General features: G+C 32.1%; 1 protein-coding gene and 1 long non-coding RNA gene across 3 annotated transcripts in view; one reads left to right on the top strand and one right to left on the bottom strand.

Moving 5' to 3' along the window:
* Positions 1–267: 267 nt before the first annotated feature.
* On the top strand, positions 268–17588 carry LOC139514153 (uncharacterized). The gene is made up of 4 exons (XM_071302937.1): positions 268–358; positions 11790–15663; positions 16214–16285; positions 17083–17588. The coding sequence occupies exons 2-4, from the start codon at positions 12010–12012 to the stop codon at positions 17374–17376; spliced, it is 4020 nt and encodes a 1339-aa protein (XP_071159038.1). The 5' UTR covers positions 268–358; positions 11790–12009; the 3' UTR covers positions 17377–17588.
* Positions 17589–18364: 776 nt separating this feature from the next.
* LOC139514155 (uncharacterized) overlaps positions 18365–22149 on the bottom strand; it is a 4876-nt gene continuing 1091 nt past the window's right edge. The window contains exons 2-4 of one of the 2 annotated variants that reach the window (XR_011662574.1): positions 20220–20406; positions 19626–19817; positions 18365–18654 (exon numbers count right to left, since the gene is read on the bottom strand). This is a non-coding gene — a long non-coding RNA (uncharacterized lncRNA). Of the gene's footprint in view, positions 18731–19625; positions 19818–20219; positions 20407–22149 lie in introns of both variants that reach the window. The other variant, XR_011662573.1, reaches the window with a different exon arrangement.

A 22149-nucleotide genomic window follows, 5' to 3' on the forward strand; every position in this document is an offset into this window, starting at 1 on the left:
AATTTATTTAAAAAGACAGTCATTTTCTATTAATCTATTTTAAAAAACCTTGGTTAACACAACAAGGTACGAAAAGGAGGGGGAAATGGATGAAAATTGGATGGAAAAAAACCAGTTTTGAATGTAACTTTAAAACTGTCATTTCCATTTATAATATCAATATCAAAATGTTATCCATAAAATGTATTCCATATGCAAATATAATATTATCCTAATATTTTGTTTTAGAAAAACTTAAGGTACCTTGCGATCATCTATTTACCTGGATACCTTCAAAAATAGCTATTTAAATCAGGCATCACAGAAGTTCTGACATTTTAACTATTTGCCTGGATATATTTGAATCAAAGAAGAACTAGTAAGTCAATTTGCTATAAAATTATTTCAGCAATTTTGCAAATCATTTGATTAGCACATATTTTTTTTCTAAATTTTAAAACTTAAGAATACAAATCTTAAAGTAAAAAAAAAAAAATTAATGTCAACTTTTCAAAATAGATCTTTTATGTAAAGAAAACTTTTTTTAGATTTGTTAATGTGTTACTGCAGTTTGATTGTTTATTTGAATGTATAATGTTATACAAGTGGTGAGACTTTATTAAAAGATTGAACCTGTCATTGTTTATAAAAAATCATGAAAATAAAGGTGATATCAATCATTTAAATTGAGCCAGGTAGCTTGGGCGCTTTAAATAATATACACAATTTTTTTTTAATTTTGTAAATATTTACAGGACAAGGTGAAGGTGCTTCTATTGCATTTGCACTTTATCATTTTACATGTAAAAAAATTAAACAGTGGTTTAATAGTTTTATTCACAAAATGTATTGACATAAAACTCCATGAAATGAATAACTAATTAACTAAGGCAACCAATTTAAAACTTGATATTAAGGTGTATCATAAGCTAAAGATCAAGACTAAATGAATAACATGTACTTCTTAAAAAAAATTAAACACCCTATACCCAATGCTAAAGCCCAAATTCAGGCTATATCATCATGTTTACCGTATCATGCAAAAAAATTTACCGTAACATTTCAAAATGTTTACCTTTACATGAACAAGAGCTAAATAAATATTACTGTTAACCATTGGGATTTTTTACTGACAGGATCATTGAACTTGTTTAGATATCAATCGGATACATTATCGTCCAGATATCTGAACTGCCAGTTATCTCTGAATTTCGGTTTACTGAACCACCTGATCACTTTGATCAGCAAGTTACCATGGTTACCATATCTATATAAATAGGGTGTAAACATTACTCCACCATTCTACCTCTGATGAAAGTCCCTTGTGGACCGAAACAGGGCTATGAAACATCACCAGGCGCTTAATATGGCTTCTTCTAACAAATAAAATTGAGAATGGAAATGGGGAATGTGTCAAAGAGACATCAACCAGACCATACAGCTTCACTTTGAGCTAATGTGTTTAGAGACCTCTTATGTCAGTACACCATTCCTTAGATATTGCCCAACTAAAAGCAAACACTTTGCTAAATTCTTAGGAAACATAATAATGGAAAAGAAAGAATAAGGATATGGTGTATTAACTCACTGTTAAACATGGAGAATATCATATGGCTTTTTCAATATCGCATCCATATCAACCCCGAGACAGCAATATAACCTCAGAGTATTCCTCAAGGGATTATACTGGTTGAGGGTTGATACAGTGTGCGATATTGTTAAATACATATCACATACCCGTTATTATATATATACTGCATGTAGATGTTTAAATGTGAGTTGAGGTCATAAAGATTAGGGGTTTGACAAGATTTGTAATACAGTTTAGAGGTTTAACATGACATCATACAGTTTAGAGGTTTAACATGACATCATACAGTTTAGAGGTTTGACATGACATCATACAGTTTAGAGGTTTGACATGACATCATACAGTTTAGAGAGGTTAGACATGACATCATACAGTTTAGAGGTTTGACATGACATCATACAGATTATAGGTTTGACATGACATCATACAGTTCAGAGGTTTGACATGACATCATACAGTTTAGAGGTTTGACATGACATCATACAGTTTAGAGGTTTGACATGACATCATACAGTTCAGAGGTTTGACATGACATCATACAGTTTAGAGGTTTGACATGACATCATACAGATTAGAAGTTTGACATGATGTCATACAGTTTAGAGGTTTGACATAACATCATACAGTTTAGAGGTTTGACATGACATCATACAGTTTAGAGATTTGACATGACATCATACAGTTTAGAGGTTTGACATGATGTCATAGAGTTTAGAGGTTTGACATGACATCATACAGATTAGAGGTTTGACATGACATCATACAGTTTAGAGGTTTGACATGACATCATACAGTTTAGAGGTTTGACATGACATCATACAGTTTAGAGGTTTGACATGACGTCATACAGTTTAGAGGTTTGACATGACATCATACAGTTTAGAGGTTTGACATGACATCATACAGTTTAGAGGTTTGACATGATGTCATACAGATTAGAGGTTTGACATGACATCATACAGTTTAGAGGTTTGACATGACATCATACAGTTTAGAGGTTTGACATGACATCATACAGTTTAGAGGTTTGACATGACATCATACAGATTAGAGGTTTGACATGACATCATACAGATTAGAGGTTTGACATGACATCATACAGTTTAGAGGTTTGACATGACATCATACAGTTTAGAGGTTTGACATGACATCATACAGTTTAGAGGTTTGACATGACATCATACAGATTAGAGGTTTGACATGATGTCATACAGATAAGATACGACTGCAGAGGTCCAACCCTGAGCAGTTGTGCAAAAATGGACTCAATATTTCCATTTGATACAGGTCTGATTTTGAATTGTAATTAAACATTGGTTTGTTTTTGCTTTTGTGCAATACACTCCCCCCTTTTTTTTGCCAATTTTTTTTTTAAAGGAATTTCTTTTTAATTTCTGAAATCTTTAGGAGAAAAAAGTGCAACCCCCCCCCCCCCCCCAAAAAAAACCCCTCTCACAATTTCTTTTCACCTCCACACCTTTTTCCCCAAAAAATCTTCCCTCAAGATATGATCATAATATCAATTTCCAATGGAGTTTGCAACCATAATTACCCATTTAAGGTAGCACAATACAAAGATTTTTTTACTTCCAATCACTAACCTTTGAAATGCTGTAACTTTCTTATGAATGCATAGAAAATAATAAAAGAGGTATATATAGATAGATAAAAGATTAATCTTTTAAATGGTTGCAATATTTCTATTATGCAATCATTATGTAATCAATTATTATGTAATTAGTGGCAAAATCTTGGTAAGTTCACTTGAATGAATTTAGCTCTATCATCTCTTTAACTAAACAGAAAATTTTAACGAAATCTTAATCAACACATTAATAATAATGAAAATTTATAAAGCGCCCTATATAAAAAATAAAAATTACTCTAAGGCGCTGTACATACACATGGTAATTAAAACATATCAATGACAATAACATAAAACATAAAAAATACATCGTGTCAGATTCAAAATACTGAAATAAAAAATGCCTACCATGAAATAAAAGGTCAATAAGAAATACATGTTAAAACAAAGAATAAATCAAAGAGCAGATTGCTCTGAGGGATACGATTGCCATTGTTTCATTGACACATGTATGCACGGTACATTAGCTGGATAATATTATTTTCAAAACTAATTCAAATGACAAACAGACATGTAAAATAGTTACAAAATAGCCAAACCTGGATAAAAGTGTATGAACAATGTGATTAGGTCTATTGTGTTTTATTTTTGTACTGTCAATACCAAGTTTACTTTCCAGTGGGTCTCATTAGAGTCTAAGCATTACGCGGGATTGCCGATTTTTTGTAAGCGTGAGACGTGAAAGTCAAATTATTGTGTCGTGAAAACGGGAAGTGAGGTCTAGTCAGTGGCGTAGCTGGGTCATATTTACGTGTACGCCCGAACCTTGGCGAGGGGTCTGAGGGGGTGACAAACCACTCAATTCCAACCCCCTGCTGGTAGTGGGTTCGAGGGGATGGAGCCCCAAAAGCGATCGATTTATCGAGAATGACATACCATTCCTGTTAGTAAAAATCATTGATAGTAACCTACTTTTGAATCTAAATGGTATATTTTTATGTTTAATTTTGAGAACTTATTCATCATATTAATTGGAAGCTAACGGACATTGGTTTAAGAGAAAACGTTCAAACCAATGTTACTTTCAATTTTTTTTTAAGTCGTGAGTGAGCATACAATCGACAAAAGGACCTTTTAATGAACACGAAAAAAATATTTCTTAGAGATGCAATATAAAAAAAAATCTGGAACACGATTTCTTTTCACAAGAAGTGAATCAATTTACCAGTCTTTTCCAGGAATTTAAAAAAAATCAAAAAAAAATCTTTATTATATATATATATATATATATATATTTTCTTGATCTGGAATTTAACGTGTGCCAATATATCACATTTTATGAAGGTTTATAAATTGAGCATGTAAAACAATTCATTGCGCAAAGAAAAGTCCAGCTATCAGTAAAAAACAGAAAAATGAACGAAAACAGAATCTGATGCTTTCAGAATTTTGCTTTAGACATTAATCATAGAAAAAAATTCTTCCAAATTTTCATAAAATTCGATGAAGGCTCGACAAATAGTTAATGTAATTAAGAAATAAAAAAAATTAAGCCCAAACTGTGACCACTTATTAATTGCAGAAAGAAATACCTTTTATCCATATAATGTAGGGGAAATTAAAGAAATAATTGCATTATTATATTGCACTGGATACTCTTTTGATCATAAACAGTTTTTTTAACAGAGAGTCATTCAAAAAACTTTGTCCACATTCGGAACCTAAATATTGACGGCGCTGACGACGCTATGTCTCGCTTTTGCGACATAAGTCACATGCTCGACAACAATGCAAACCGCATATCGAATCTCGGCAGATAATGAATTAAATATAAGAAAAGTACACAGAATTCACAGTAGATTTAGACTTTTACAGAAAATTGGAACAAATATATGAAATGAACTATTTGATTAAAGTAAATTTAGTCCCTTTTTATTGAAAATTAAAATCCATTGAAGAGAGAAGTACAAGGCTGATGTGCTTTTGACCAGTTTTTCTTATTATATTTAGATAAAAAAAAAAAAATTTCAAAATTCAAGTGTACGCCCGGGCGTTTTGACGTAAACGTAGCTACGCGCATGCTAGTGAGAGATGTCAGAGAAGGTATTTTATTTCACTCATTGGATCTTATATTTTATTAAGTGTCTGTTAGCGATGCGCCGATGTATAGTCATCAATGTGCTGATGGATCGTCGTATGATGTAGATGTAGATTTCAATTCGTATCTTATCACCTTTTTTCCTACGTTAATTCTAGGAGGAACCCCATTCCTAACTCTTTAAATATTTAATTTCCTTTGGGTCAGTCATCATGGCTCCTTTCCGTACACATTTATCGGTTTAAATTGCATTCGTTTTTAATTTAATACGACGTTTATTGACAGAACGAGCTAATACTCGAAGTCTTGTTTATATTCAGAATTCACGGAAGTTACTGCCGGAAGGGAGACAACTCGAAACGATAATATGGAAGACTCCATTTCGCCTGAAGGGGTTACCTTATCTATTAAAAGCAATTACCATACTGCCATATTTTTAATCCCATTTATATTCTTTTTTGTTTGAACTACTTATTTTTACCTTTTACCCTTTGATTTTATCATTTTTCTGTCACATTTAAATCTTTTAATTCCTTAAACATATGATAGTAACGTCTCATAAAAAGGGATCAAAACTGTTTTTAAAAATCATAAACTCTAACCTAGGTAGAATCATAAATGATGTAAATAGCACATAATTTTAAACTATTGTTCTTAAAATTCACAGTTTTACCTGTATATAAGGTTTTCTAAAACTTAAGCACCACACCTCACTGTAAATATCTGTAAATATTTAAAACCATATATCCCCAAGTGGGAGTGCTCCGATATATAACGGAGGAATCTACCTGAACAGAACAGAACAGAAGGGGTGTTCAACGATGTGGAATATATTTATTTTAATATAAATGATGCATATGATTTAAAATTATGCAACAACAATAACCCTCAATAGCAGTCATACATAGAAAAGATCCCATGAGTTATAAATTAATTAATGGAGTGGGGAATCCAGAGCAACCATTCCATCTAAAACCCCTTAAAGTCAAGAAAACTATACGCATGCGCATAATTTCCAAATCAAACCCTGGGAAGATATATTAAATGCTTATTAAACGACCTAGATGGTTCTCAATTTCTTTATGGAAGTACAATCTCAAATATCAGTTTCATAACGGTAACATATAAGAAAAACTTCACTTCAGTTCTTATATGACAGAAATAGATTTATCGGTATTCAGAGAACTCTCGCATTTTATCAAAACTGGGAATTCCCTCTGACGTGTTTCTAAATTTATAACTACACTAAATATAAATACTGCTTAATTCTGATTTTCCGTGTTGTTAAAAACACGCATCGAAGTCGAGGGAATTATCAAACATGAAGATTATGAAAAGAACATTATAGGAAAGTTGATTAATTTCAATCCCTTTGTTTGTTTTTACCTTTTAAAGCAAGACAATCATAAGAATCTGAGATGTTCCTTAATGTTTAGAATAAAACGATTGACGTGAGGGAAATTGCTCTGAGCCACCGGTATAAGTCTACAGATTGCTTGAAAGCAATCGTATCCCAAAAAATAACAATATAGGATAAAAGCATGCAGAACAAGCAAAAACTCAATACAAAGAGTAAAAAAGCCCGTAAAAGAGAAAAGAATTCAATCTAATTAAAAGCAATACGATAAAAATGAGTTTTTAACTGTATTTTGAAACACTGTAGGGACTTGCATTGTCTTAAACTGTTCGGGAGATTGTTCCATAGAGATGCCGCTACATTGGACGGGTACCCAATGTAAATCAGCAAGTATCGGTGTAATATGTTCATGTTTTCTTGTCCCGGTAATAAGACGAGCTGCTGTATTTTGTACTTTTTGTAATCTGTTCAATGTAGTCTGGTTGATACCGTTCAGCAGAATATTCCCATAATCAAGTCTGGATGTTACTAGACTGTTCACAAGTGTTTTGCAAGCAGTTGTTGTTATGAAGTTGCGAATGCGTCCAATATTACGGATGTGAAAATGACAGGATGTTACTATGGCAGAAACTTGCCGTTCCATCATAAATGTCATAAAATGGCTAATATTAATAAACTTTAATCAGAAATTTTAAAAGTAACTTCTTAAAATTAAATTGACAGCTTATAACCTCAAGATTTCATTTCATTTCTTTATATCAAATTCATAAATAATTCAAAAGCAGTGTAAGGGAGGTAATTCAAATATTATATTGTACTAAATTATCCATTTACCTGGAAACCCTTGTTTTCCCCCCTATTTTTGCCCCTAATTCCTAAACGGTTTTAGCCATAACCCCCAATTTGTGGTAATATATGGGAACTTGTGGTATTATTTCAGAGAGATCTATACACTGTTCCACAAGTTATTGTCTGGAAACTAGAAAAATGCTTATTTGGGCCCTTTTTTGCCCCTTATTATTTAACTGTTTAGACTATAACCCCTTAAATCAAACCCAACCTTCCTTTTGTTGTTAAAAATCTTATGTTTAAATTTCATAGATTTTATTGACTTGTACTTAAGTGACTGTCTGGAAACCAAATGTCTTCTGACAACGCTGACAACGTCATGATGCCAATATACAACCACCACTTTTTTAGCGGTCCTATGATAAGAAAATATCAGTAAAATGAAAATTATATATATTATTACGCCCCAGTGATTTGAAAGCTGATATATTTTTACTGTCGACTCTGTTCCACACTTGATACACGCATATGTCTGTTATTCTGTAATCTGTAATCTGTAATATACATTCTGCCAATGTAGGCACACCTCTTCCGAGTATTGGTTTTTCACATCATGAATAAAAATATCTTCCACCAATATCACTATACACTATATACATTGTACATCATATTCTTGACGATAAAATTGGGCTTAATGTCAATATCATCAAATCATTAAATATTTTAAAATCTAAAATATTTATCTAAAGATATCACTGTTTGAGAGTAGACAACCAATCGACACTTAGGATTCATAAAATGTTATTATCTACTTTCTTTTCTTTTTCTTTATATCATCTAATTGCAACAGTCTATATCTTTCACAATGGAGATTGTAACATAATCGCCTACATTTTGGATCTATAATGTTCTGTATCACTTTAAAATATGTTATTGTGTTCTGATTTGTATTTTACAGAAGAAATAGCTTACCTGCACCTATTGGCTAACATTATATACTGACTTCTTTAAATCTATATATCGACTTTATCTATATGTGTAAATGTGTACGATAGAAGAGGTCAAACCCTGCATTGTTGGGGCAAGTATGAACACAACATTCATGCTTGATACAGCTCTGAATTTGGATTGTGATTAAAAAGTTGACACAACATAGGTTTCTTACACAGAATGAATGTGGTCTAAGAACTTAAACTTAAAACTTAAAAATTTTAAATTGGACATTTACCTATTATGGTCCAATATCCAAAATCTAAATACATGGTGAGATTCAGCATAAGAACCCCAAGAATTCAATTTTTGATGAAATCAAATAAAATTCAATTTTGGACCCTTTAGACCTCAATGTGGACCAATTTGATAACCAGGCCCAAATATCAAAAATCTAAATACATGGTTAGATTTAGCATATATCAAAGAACCCCATATATACAATTTTTGTTAAAATCAAACAAAGTATAATTTTGGACCCCGATTTGAACCAACTTGAAAACTGGGCCTATAATCAAAAATCTTAATACATGTTAAGATTCAGCAAATCAAAGAATCCCAAGGATTCAATTTTTGTTGAAATCAAACAAAGTTTAAAATTGGACCCCGATTTGGACCAACTTGAAAACTGGGCCAATTAAAGAACCTTAGTGAGCACGCTCACATACCCCCACGTCCCCACATTGTCCTTGGAGAAATTAAATAAGTACCTATAAGAAAAAAAAATTGTATAAGAAAAAATATTGAATAATAATTTCCTGTAAATATACATAGTATGTCCTTATTATCTACAAAATTTCATGAAATTCTGTTGTGTGTTTTCAGAGGAGTTGAGATGACAAACTGTTGCAGAAGTACATTGAAGCAAATAAGTTCAAAGGGGCATAACTCCTAGAAAAAAATTGAACCGTAATTTTCCGTCGATATGCACATCTACATAGTATGTCCTTATTATCTACAAAGTTTCATGAAATTCTGTTGTGTGGTTTGAGAGGAGTTGTGATGACAAACTGTTGCAGTAATACATTAAAGTAAATAAGTTCAAAGGGGCGTAACTCCTAGAAAAAAAATTGAATCGCAATTTCCCGTCGATATGCACAACTACATAGTATGTCCTTATTATCTGAAAAGGTTTCGTGAAATTCTGTTGTGTGGTTTCAGAGGAGTTGCGATGACAAACTGTTGCAATAGTACATTAAAGTAAATAAGTTCAAAGGGGCGTAACTCCTAGAAAAAAAATTGAATCGCAATTTCCCGGCGATATGCACAACAACATAGTATGTCCTTATTATCTGAAAAGGTTTCGTGAAATTCTGTTGTGTGGTTTGAGAGAAGTTGCGATGACAAGAAACAGGACTGACGGACTGACGGACGGACGGGTCAAAAACATTATACCCTCCGCAACTTCGTTGCGTTGGGTATAATAAACAAAAATATAAGTACATGTTTAGATTCAGCATATCAAAGAACCCCAAGAATTCAATTTTTGTTTTGATTTTGGACCCCGATTTGGACCAACTTGAAAACTGGGCCAATAAACAAAAATATAAGTACATGTTTATATTCAGCATATCAAAGAACCCCAAGAATTTAATTTTTGTTGAAATCAAACAAAGTTTGATTTTGGACCCCGATTTTGACCAACTTGAAAACTGGGCCAATAAACAAAAATATAAGTACATGTTAAGATTCAGCATATCAAAGAACCCGAAGAATTCAATTTTTGTTGAAATCAAACAAAGTTTGATTTTGGACCCCGATTTGGACCAACTTGAAAACTGGGCCCATAATAAAAAATCTTAGTACATGTTTAGATTCAGCATATCAAAGAACCCCAAGAATTCTATTTTTGTTGAAATCAAACGAATTAATTTTGGACCCTTTGGACCTTAATGTAGACCAATTTGAAAACGGGACCAAAAATTAAGAATCCACATACACGGTTAGATTCGGCATATCAAAGAAGCTCATTTATACAATTTTTGATGAAATCAAACAAAGTTTAATTTGGGACCCTTTTGGCCCCTAATTCCTAAACTGTTTGGACCAAAACTGCCAAAATCAATCCAAGCAACCTTCCTTTTATGGTCATAAACCTTGTGTTTAAATTTCATAGATTTCTATATACTTATACTAAAGTTATAGTGCGAAAACCATGAAAAATGCTTATTTGGGCCCCTTTTTGGCCCCTATAATTCCTAAACTGTTGGGATCAAAACTCCCAAAATCAATCCCAACCATTCCCAACCTTCCTTTTGTGTTCATAAACCTTGTGTTTAAGTTTCATAGATTTCTATTTACTTATACTAAAGAAAAATGCTAATTTGGGCCCTTTTTTGGCCCCTTATTCCTAAACTGTTGGGACTAAAACTCCCAGAAAACCAATGTGTCGACGATGACAACGACGAAGACACCAATGTCATACCAATATATGACCGCAAAAATATTTGAGGTCATATAAAAATATTACAGTCATTCCTTAAATGTTCTTTTTCCCTTTTATTATAATGTTGATACTTATATAATATATATTCACAGTAGAAGAAAAAAAAAATGTAATCAATTATTATTATATATCAGACCCCTTAACACAATGGTCAGGTGGTGATGTACAAGGATTGTAAAAGCCTGACTACTGAAAAATAAATAAAAAAATAATAAAACACTTTTCCTGGTGATGTGTTTAATATAACACCCTGCCATAATTTGGAACATGTACACAAAAACACAGTTCATACACATGGAAAATTATTTTCAGCATAAAATGGTGAATGGTGCCTTCACTTCAATACTGGTCGTCCCTTGATTTTCGTTGTTCACAAATATAGTCCCTAGTGTTGACAGGGAGTTACTTGCCATTAATTTTTATACCCCTTCCAAATTTATTTCTCCATGTTTAATGCCTGAAATTGCAAGTAGGGGGCTGAAATTACACTGTAAAAAATTTGGGTCCAAAATTTTAAAGGAAAGTAGTGATTTGGTTCAGCTGAAAAAGGTTTAAAATTAGCACTTCAGAAGCTGTCAAAAGATTTCAAGACGCCCTAAACATAAAATTGACCATATTTTGAGTTAGAGACGATGAAGTTTTCTATAATTTTGATATAATTTGTCCCAAAAGTAGTTCAACACACTGTAAAAGTTTCTTCGAGAAAGCGCAGGTGGGATTTTTTTTATTTTCATTTATGTTCTAAAAGAAATGCACTACGAAATAATTGTGGTCTCAGACCTACTAGTCTAGCTACGCCCCTGATAATTATTAAAAAGACTATTATATTGATAATGATACATCTAGTTACATGTATGACTCACACTTTGGGCATCATGAGTTATGAAATCAACCCTTTTGCAATTAAATTTTTATGACTTTCAAATTTAGCTAATCTTTCCTTTTTTATTTTAGGAAATGGCTGTTTTCCTCATCACTGATTTCAAACCGCCATAGAAGACTGAAATCTTAAAAAGTACACATCTGTGGGGTTCAAAATGGTTATACTCACATAAAATAAGAAAATGAAATGGAATGGAATTAGTAGTTTTGTCTGAAACTAGACATGGATTGATTCATTCTTAACCTTAAATGACATGTAGACAAAACAAAGTTATTGAATTTGAAAAGCAAAATGACACAATCATTTGAAGTTGAAAAAAAAGAAAATGAACACTTTTATGATTTATTTTCCAACATTTATTACAGTCATGACACACATGATTACGTCAGCTTACTTTGGGGGAGTGATTATGAATGGAAAGTTTTAACCAGAAGTTTTGAATATTCAGATTATCAATCTTGTTCAATGAATTATTCTAACTGGATAGAATCATTTAGTTTTCTTGGAAAGGAAAGGACATCATTGAGAGAAAAAATTAAATTTCATCTGAACTTTTATGAAGTTGCTATAAATAAACTATTCAAATGCTGTAATGGTAGTTATACAGCAAAGAAAGAATTCGAAATCAGTACAAAGGAGTGGTTCATGAACATTAAATATGAAGATGCTGAATTAAACAAATACATAGTAAATCCTCTATGGCAAGGTGTGGGTTCAAGTATATACGTGTATGATAGTTCATGGAGACTTTGTAAACTCCTATGTATTAGTCGTATCTTTTTAAACCAAGATAAAGAAATCCAATTTACGTTTGTTTGCAGTTTAGCAGAAACAGTCATGAAGTATCAGTCTGAAGAAATGTTACTTAGAACTATAGAATATTACTTAAAAATACAACTTCTAAAGAATCCTTTGTGCACTTTTGATAACTTGTCTACTGGCATATCTGATCTACAATTTGAACATCAACTTAGATTTTGTTACAGTAAAAGAATGCTCTGTGAAAATCAAGGCAATGCAACAGACCAATCAATTGAAGAAAATCTTAAGGATTTCATTTTAAGTTTTGATGAAGTGACTGAAAATATTGTACTTGATTATAGAGCAAAACTGAACATTTTTAATTCTTTAATACATATTCTAAATAAGTTTATTGAACAAGACCATGCTGCAAATATAAAACTAACTATAGAAGTATTGCAAAAGATCATCAAAAATTTCTTTATTGTTTACTGCTTTAAAATTTTCGGTCAAGACTCTCTGTTTAGAAGCTGGCGGTCATTAAAAACAAACGGACAACATTTTTTTGATTTCAACTCTTTAACAACACCAAAGGAAAATTTACTAAGAGATGTTTTTAGCTATATCATGAAATTTCAACATAATCTTAAATTAATTCCAAAAAATCTGCAAACAGAAATGATGGTTGCTACAATAATTGAGGAAAATAAATGTATGTGTAGCTGTTTGTTAAAAACATTAAGATACATGCCATCATCAAGACCTTTTGAAACAGTTGATGAATTTTCAAATGAACTTACCTTTTCTTATCTTCACATGCATTACAGAACGAAAAACATTCTTCCTATTTTCATTGATACTATTGTAGACTATAGTGCAGTTAAAGGATTTGTAAATGTAATCAAAGAATTTTGTGATATGAAAGTAATGACTCCAGGCAATACAGAGATCATCTTAGAGTGTATTTGTGACATTGCCAATATAAGATTTCACAAGAAACCTCATGAACTTGCAAAAGTTATTCTTGATATAAACTTGAATCAATCAAAAGGAGACCTCTTAATTAAAATAACACACATACTATGGGATCTATTAAAAATCAGAGAAAAGAGGAAAAGTCAAAATAACATAAAAACTCATCAGAATAAAAAGGGAAGTAAACTACAGCAAATATTAGCTGAAGGAGACAGGCCATTATTTTTCAGAAGTAAGACAAGGAAGGAGAATGAGCAAAAAAGAAGAGACATTAATAATGAAAATATGCGAGAAATAAAACCCATTTTGTATCATTGCCTTTGTATTTTAAGAAACGCAAAGAAAAAAGAACAGATAACTGATGTCAAAATTTCAAATTACATAAATGGTTTTAAGTTTGATGAACAATCTTTAGAAAATGAAGATCAGGCTGGAAAGAAATCAAATACAGAAATAATGCTGATAATAATGCTCCTTCTGCTAGTAGCAGCAACAAGACACCACAAATCTGCTAAGCTGAAGAAGTATTTATCACAGAAGTATGAGTATAAAGAGGCTATACTATATATATTGTGGTGCTCAGGTGACATACACATAAATCCAGGACCCCCGATGAAGAAGAGTCGGTTGCTACATGATTCTCAGAGGGAAAGAGCTTGGATCCAGGATTTGTCATCAATTCTCCTTAAACTATACAAAGGCAAACCACCACATTCCAAACCAAAACACTTATGGAGAGAAAAACCAGACGATTGGCCATCAAATAAACCATTCTATGACACTAAAAATCATCCTCATGATGAATCTGGATGTTTCGTTTCTGATAGTGACCTTTTAGAATGTCTAATACAATGCTGTGATTGTAAAAAAGTATATATTAACAATGTATATCGAAATGAAATAGCTGCTTGGAGAGAAAATAGAAACCAATTGCTCTATAAACTATACACATTCCGTACTGAAACTGAAAAAATAAAAATGGTTCTACAGAACTTCACCATTTACAAAGATAATGATGAACTCAACGAAGCTCTGAACAATATAAATGTGAAACTATGCCTAAAAATAGGAGATAGTGACCTTAACAATGATCCAACGAAAAGACTGAAAAATCAATCTGAAATGATAGCAGATACAACACGTTATCTTAGTGCAGTTGTGTGCAAAATTATAAAGGGAAAAGATCCAGAATCAAAGTGTGACGGAATTTGGACAGCTCCACCAGAACAATGGCCTACTAATGTTCCTTTTTTCAGTCCTTTCAACAGGGGAAAGTGCAAATATACCTGTTCCGACCAGTTACTTCTTTCAACACTGTTGCAACATCCAAAAGCAGTTATTCCTCCAAAATTTAAATCTTTAGTGGAAGCTTTTCAAACTGTTGTCAATGCAACTGACAAAAAGGAAGCCAAAAAGCATAGGGAAGTTCTATGCAGAGTAAAAACAATTCAGACAGAAGTATCAGTACTAGATTATGCTCTTACATACTTGCACTCTGAAGGATTTTTCACACCAGAAATCTATCATTCATTACGTCAATGGTGGACACATGAAAATGTTGAAAACCAAACTGAAATCACATTTGCAAATCTACAAAGAGTTTCTGAAGATAGACCCAAAATTAGAATAGAAGTCACAAGAAAATGTGTGATGCTGTCTGTCAATATGGACTATCCAGCTAAGTCACTAGTGTGTTATAGCATCTCTTTGGATGACAGTCTTCCTACAACACTGGATTCCAACAGTCAACATTGCTCAGATGTTGAACAACTATTCAATGATGACAACTCACAAGGAGCATGTGTCAATAAGAATTTGCAAATTCCACATAAACAGAAATCAAATTCAGATGCAGCTTCATTAAATGAGTCCAATTATGGAACAGACACAACCCAATATTCAATTATCAACAATGATAATGAAACTGACTCTTCAAAAACAAATGAACCTTATACCAGGAATAAATTATTGCCAGTAGAAAGTAACAGTTTGTCACTCAGTGAACTGGAAAAATCCAAAGAAAATGCAACATCCACTAAACATGCTAAATTTACCAGTATATCAAATAGAGAAGAAACATTAGCTAGAGATTCTGATGGAACGAATCATACAACTAATGCATCAGGGATAAATCCTATCCAGACTGGTCAGTGTGATAACAGACAGAGGGCCATTGTTTCTGAGACAAATGAATCTGAAGTATTGATTGAAAAACAGTCAAAAGGAAAAGTAAGTACACCTGCTATGCTGAGGTTAAATTTCATGAACACAGAAAAATCTTAAAAAATGTGTTAAAATTATTTTTTTCAAATGGCCTTATTCACAACATCTGACACAGATTACTTGGTTACTTAAAAACTCGAGTCTACTAGATCATAGTTTTTTCCCTATCTTTTTGGTGACAGAATATTGCAAAATTGGTCAGAAGCATGGTTGGCATGTAATATACATTGTCTGTCATACATTACTTCAAAATATATGGCCTTTGCTTATTTGAAGAAGTAAATACTTATTGTTAATGGATTAGGAAATAGAAACACTTTCCCCAGTAAATATATCCTAACAGTATGTCAAGACGAACAATTGTTGTGATGAGAAAATCTAAGACAAAAAAAAGCAAGTTGAAATGCTGTTACAATGAATGTCCCATTTATAAAACTTATCCAGATCTGTATTTTACTGTCTTTGACATTGTGTAAAAGTTATATTAAAATTTAGTCAACTTTTGTCTTACTACTTCAAATTTGTTTCCAATATGCTTGACTGTTCTTTTTTTCAGAAAAGGAAACTATCAAATGAAGACAATGACAATGGCATGAAGAAACCACTGTTAATGGGAAGTGATATTAAGGTAAAAGCAATTGTCAATCTATATCAAAACCTTTATATTTTTTTCAAAATTGAAGAGGTACTTAATTTAATACTTTTACCAACAGTCTACTGTAAGTCAAAAAAATTTAAGGAGTAGAAAAGTAATCTTATTTTGTTTTGTTGTTGTTGAAAACTGTTACTATCCGGAATTATTTAGTTTGGTGGAAAATTGTCCCAAAGTAATGTGTTTGGTAGCATGTTTGTTCCAAATGCAATTTCCAATGAATCTCTACACAAAATGTACACCAAAATGTTTGTGATAGAATTCCAACAAAAATAAATGGAGAATGTGTCTATGGGCCACAGATGCCCCCACTTGTAAATATGCACAAGTCAACTTCACATAAAGATGTAGGTATCACATGATTAAAATTGTTTTATATTTATAAGCATTGTGTTTAAGTTTCATAACATTTGTTTGAGGCAAATTAAAGTTAAAGCACATAAACGAAAAATTCAGCAATTTTATAAAGGGGCTTAATTCATGAACCCTAAAAATAACAAAACCCAATTTCGAAATTTTCTTATGTTTTAGGGTAGTTAGCATTGTGTATAATCTTTATAATATTATGTTGAAGCAAAAAAAAAAGTGGAAATGAATTTTGGGAACATAAAAACGGACAGACCTGACAGACATAAGTAACACTTAATGCTCCCTCAGCTATGGATGGGGCACATAAATGGCAACTGGGAATCAAGCATTGGAATCATGGATACTTAAATTACCTAGGTAACAAAAAAGAATCAAGTTAACATTTTTTTCTGTTTTCTTTTCAGAATGATAGTGTTCATAAGAAGACAGGAGAAGAAACAGTGTCAGACCATCAATTTGATATAGATTTCTTATTAGAAGGATGTATTGATGACATATCTTTTCAACATGATAAAAGTACATCTGAACTCTCAAAAAATAACAGTAGTTTGGGAAGTGCAGAAGATGAAATAATGGACACCAGTTTTACTGATTATGATGAAGTCAGTGATGGACTTGAACTTCTATTAGATGATCTCATTAATTATGAATCGGGCAAAACATCAAGACTTGAAAAAGAATTACTTCTTGATAGTTAATGATCCATTATTTTTTTAGCATATAAACGAACATGGTTATGATAACAATTAATATGACAAGTAGTGAAAGGGAAATTTTGTATATATTGTAAGTGTGAATAAAAATGTTGAGTTTTTCTTCATGGTAACATGCATTATAAAACATAAAAACACTAAACAAATTATAGCAGTTGTTATACATTGTACAGTTGGAATAAAAAAATTCTGTTTGATTTTTTCATTAATATTTTTAAGACATAAACTTTATCATTTAAAGAAAATAAATATCTAATTAAATTACAATTTCAATGTTGTAATTTTCAAATTAAGGTATGCATTTTTATTTTCATTTTAATGTGATATATATGTCACTGTTTTTTGTCACTATTCCAGATAATGTATGCACAAATTGTTGCCTTGTTGTCCTTATTTGTTTTCTACATGCTATAAACGTATTACATAATCAAAGGAGTAAAATAATTATTGTTTCGTCAATTCAAGTATGGAAATTTTTTGTACATTTCTATACCAGATTAAACCTAAGACTTTAAAACTAGTAAATGTTGCATTTCCTTTATGCATAAAGTTTAGTTCAGCAAAATGTGTTCTGTTGAAATGTTTGCAGTGATCTGTTTCCTTTTAAGCTAGGCCATTTGATTTTATCTGATTTAAACACCTGCAGGTCACCATTCAGCCTTCAACAATGAGCAAAACCCATACTGTACAGTCAGCTATAAAAAGGCTTGACATAAACGAGGGTCTAGATGGGGGGGGGGGGGGGGGGGGGGGGGTAGTCTGCTATTCTGAAATATTTAATTTTCACCCCTTTTTTCTCTAATCTTCAAAAAATAACCCCTTTTTTCTCTAATCTTCAAAAAATCAGACCACGCATTTCTCTAATCTTCATTTTTTAAGGGCATTATTCTTTAATCATTTAACCCAATCCAAACCCTCATAAACAAACATGAAACCAATCAAACATAAAACCTTATAAAGAAGATCTTACCTTTTCAGTCTGATAAGGTTCTCCATACAGAAATCTCCTATCACCATCTTCAATGATTTAATAGTGTTGTCTGTATGAGTTCCCTCCCTTGTCCAGTAGTTGTACAGATGATTCACTACATCATGGTTACTGGTATGTCTATATGAGTTCTCTCCCTTGTCCAGTAGTTGTACAGATGATTCACTACATCATGGTTACTGGTATGTCTATATGAGTTCTCTCCCTTGTCCAGTACTAGTTGTACAGATGATTCACCACATCATTGTTACTGGTATGATTGTAATGTAGATCTACTATAAAGTGTAATATTCCAGAGATTAATGGAGGGTACTGGATACTACCCAATGATATCAGTTTTGATAAGTAAATCTGAAAAAAAGTATATAATCTAAAATGCAAGTGAACGTGTCCGGGTACTTGTACACCCTACAAAAAAAAGACACTAGGAATAGATCTGAGAGTACTCCCACTTATCATGCATCTAAGACTAAACAAGCAATTTTAGATTACCAAACAAACTTCAACATTGAGAAAAAACATACATATATACAGTTTTCAAAGGCCCCAACATGATTGATGTGAAACAATTCACTGAGACAACTAATGACCTAATTTAATCAATACAATTTATGAAAAACACATAAATATGACAGACATGAACAATTGACATCCATTGAATAAAAAGCTCCTGACTTGGGAAAGGCATATAGTATAACTGCCAATGAGACAACTATCCATAGACCAAAGGACAAATATGTTTGGTTATCAGTTACTTTATGTTTGTTTAATTTCAGGACAAAACCAATTTTTTAATAGCAACTTCTTTCCAAAGTACTGTCACTGGACATTAAGCAACCAACAACCAACCAACCAACCAAAGTACTTAAGGCAGAGCAAAGACTGGTTTAACCAGAGTCATAATAATGTGCCAAGTCTTTTATGATAAAACTGATTCTCATAAAAGGTTTGATTTCACTGCAAAATTCTTAGGCAGGCAATATAAAATCAAACATATCATTGCTTTATATAATAGATATTTACTACTACTGATGATTTCAAACCCCACATGTTGTAAGTGTATTCTACCTCAAACTTAATTGACTATAGGATTGTCAGTTTTTTCTGCCAAAGGTTGTTGTTTCTCTCTGGACACTCTAGTTTCTTCCCCAATTTAAAAAATAAACGCCACAACATAGCCAATACTGCCAAAAGTGGTGTTAAACAGCAACAATAAGTCAACCAATCAAATATAACTTAGAATTACCTGTATAGGTATAATGTCTTCATCGGATAGATTTTGTAGATTATTCTTCAGACAATTCACACATGCTATAGAACTCTGTATATCTAATACAATAAAGTGCTCCTCAATAATTGTGTGGATTTAAATACCATTCAATATACAGCTTCTCTGCTTAATCTGTATAACTTCTTCACTGGTAAAACCTTCGCCAACCTAACATGATAAAAGGAAACTTTTTTTTTAAATATTCATTTGTATTGTTTTTAAAGGCTACTGGTACTAAAAATTATTCTAATTTTTTTTTATGAATTTTCTGGGAATACTGTGGATTCTTTATCATTCGTAGGATATCAATTTTTGTTGACTGTGGGTCAAGGCGGTCAATGAATTCAAATGTTCAAAGAAAATGCAACGATATGCAATTTTTCTATAGGCTTAAAAATAAAGGAATCCACAGTATGCTTTTTAAAGTTAATGAATTTTGACCACTTCATGTTTTTTTCTCTTTTTTAATATTGTTTGGTTGCTGTATCATTTATATATACTCCTTTCATTTATATTACAATGTTTTCCCATGGACAAAAAGACGACTATTTATTGAATGTCATTGCTTACCATGATGTCCTGATGACCTTGACCTTTCAACTTGATTAAGTTTGTCAAATGAAGCATATCCTCTGCAGAATCCCAACACAGCTTCTTCAACAGTTGTAAATACTTAGCTCTAATGATTCCACAGGGAGACGTACAGACAGAAATATTACCCAGCAGCTGCTGTTTAATGGAAGATAAATGTTGCTTCCTGTAGAAATAAACCAACAAAAATTCAATAAATTAACAATTTGTATCAAGCATAAAATAAGGTACCTCGGTGGCCAAGTGATCTAAGTAGTTACTACTGTAATCACTGGCCAGTCAACACTGACTCAGTCTGAGGTTGTGAGTTAGAAGCCCACTCATGCAGGTGTACTTAACTCCAATCTTAATTGATTAGGATTGTATTAAAGTTTTCCTATCAAAGGACGGTGGTTTTCTCCAGGCACTCTGGCATCCTATAAAAGCTGTCCACAACGAAATAGCCTAAAAGCATTGCTTAAAAGTGGCTTTAAAACACCAAAAATCAAAATCAAGGATAAAATTCTATATTTAATTGTCTCCTCTTGACATAGTTTATAACAAATAAGATACCCTTAATGTATATTAGTAAATAAAATAAGAAATGGTATCATTCTAAAGTACACTAAATACCTTATTTGTAATATTGAGCAAATGATAAAAAAAAAAAATATTATGCCAAAACAAGCCACTTACTGAACAACAATTTTTCACATGTAATATGACGTTAATTTAAAACCAGATGCTCTGCAGGGCACAGCTTGATACGACCGCAGAGGTCGAACCCTGAACAGTTGGGGCAAGTATGGACACAACGTTAACATTCAAGCTTAATACAGCTCTGAATTTGAATTGTGATTAAATAGTTGATACAGAATAGGTTTCTGACACAGAATGAATGTGGTCTAAGAACTTAAAAAATTTAAATTGGACATATACCTATTATGGTCCAATATCCAAAATCTAAATACATGGTTAGATTCAACATATCAAAGGACCCCAAGAATTCAATTTTTGATGAAATCAAATAAAGTTCAATTTTGGACTCTTTAGAACTCAATGTGGACCAATCTGATAAAGGTGCCCAAATATCAAAAATCTAAATACATGGTTAGATTCAGTATATCAAAGAACCCCATATATATTGAAATTTTGTTGATTTAAACAAATTTTAATTTTGGACCCTGATTTTGACCAACATGAAAACTGGGCCCATAATCAAAAATCTAAGTACATGTTTAGATTCAGCATATCAAGGAACCCAAAGAATTCAATTTTTATTAAAATTAAACTGAGTTTAATTTTGGACCCTTTGGACCTTAATGTAGACAAATTTGAAAAAAGGACCAAAAGTAGTTTAATTTTAGACCCTTTGGACCTTAACGTAGACAAATTTGAAAACGGGACCAAAAATAGTTTAATTTTAGACCCATTTGGCCCCTAGTTCTTTAACTGTTGGGACCAAAACTCTCAAAATCAATCCCAACCTTGTGTTTAAATCTCATAGATTTCTATTTACTTATACTAATATAATTGTGCGAAAACCAAGAAAAATGCTTATTTGTGCCCCTTTTTGGCCCCTAATTCCTAAACTGTTGGGACCAAAACCCAAAAATCAATCCCAACCTTCCTTTAGTGGTTATAAACCTTGTGCTGAAATTTTATTGATTTCTATTTTCTTATACTAAAGTTATTATCCTGAAATCATCAGTCTTCGGAAACGCTGAAGCCGACGACGTGATACCAATATAAGACCAAATTTTTTTTTTATTTTTGCAGTCGTATAAAAAAACAGTACTAGCATTATGTTGCATCAGGTTGGCAAAGTATTACCCGCCCGGGAATTCTGGGTCGGGGTTTCCCGGGCTGGGCAATACTCCCAGAAATATTATGGGTAATACTGGGCATTACTAGTCAATATGATTTTTAA

Source organism: Mytilus edulis, chromosome 3 (genome assembly GCF_963676685.1).
Source record: "Mytilus edulis chromosome 3, xbMytEdul2.2, whole genome shotgun sequence".
NCBI classification, from domain to species: Eukaryota; Metazoa; Mollusca; class Bivalvia; order Mytilida; family Mytilidae; genus Mytilus; species Mytilus edulis.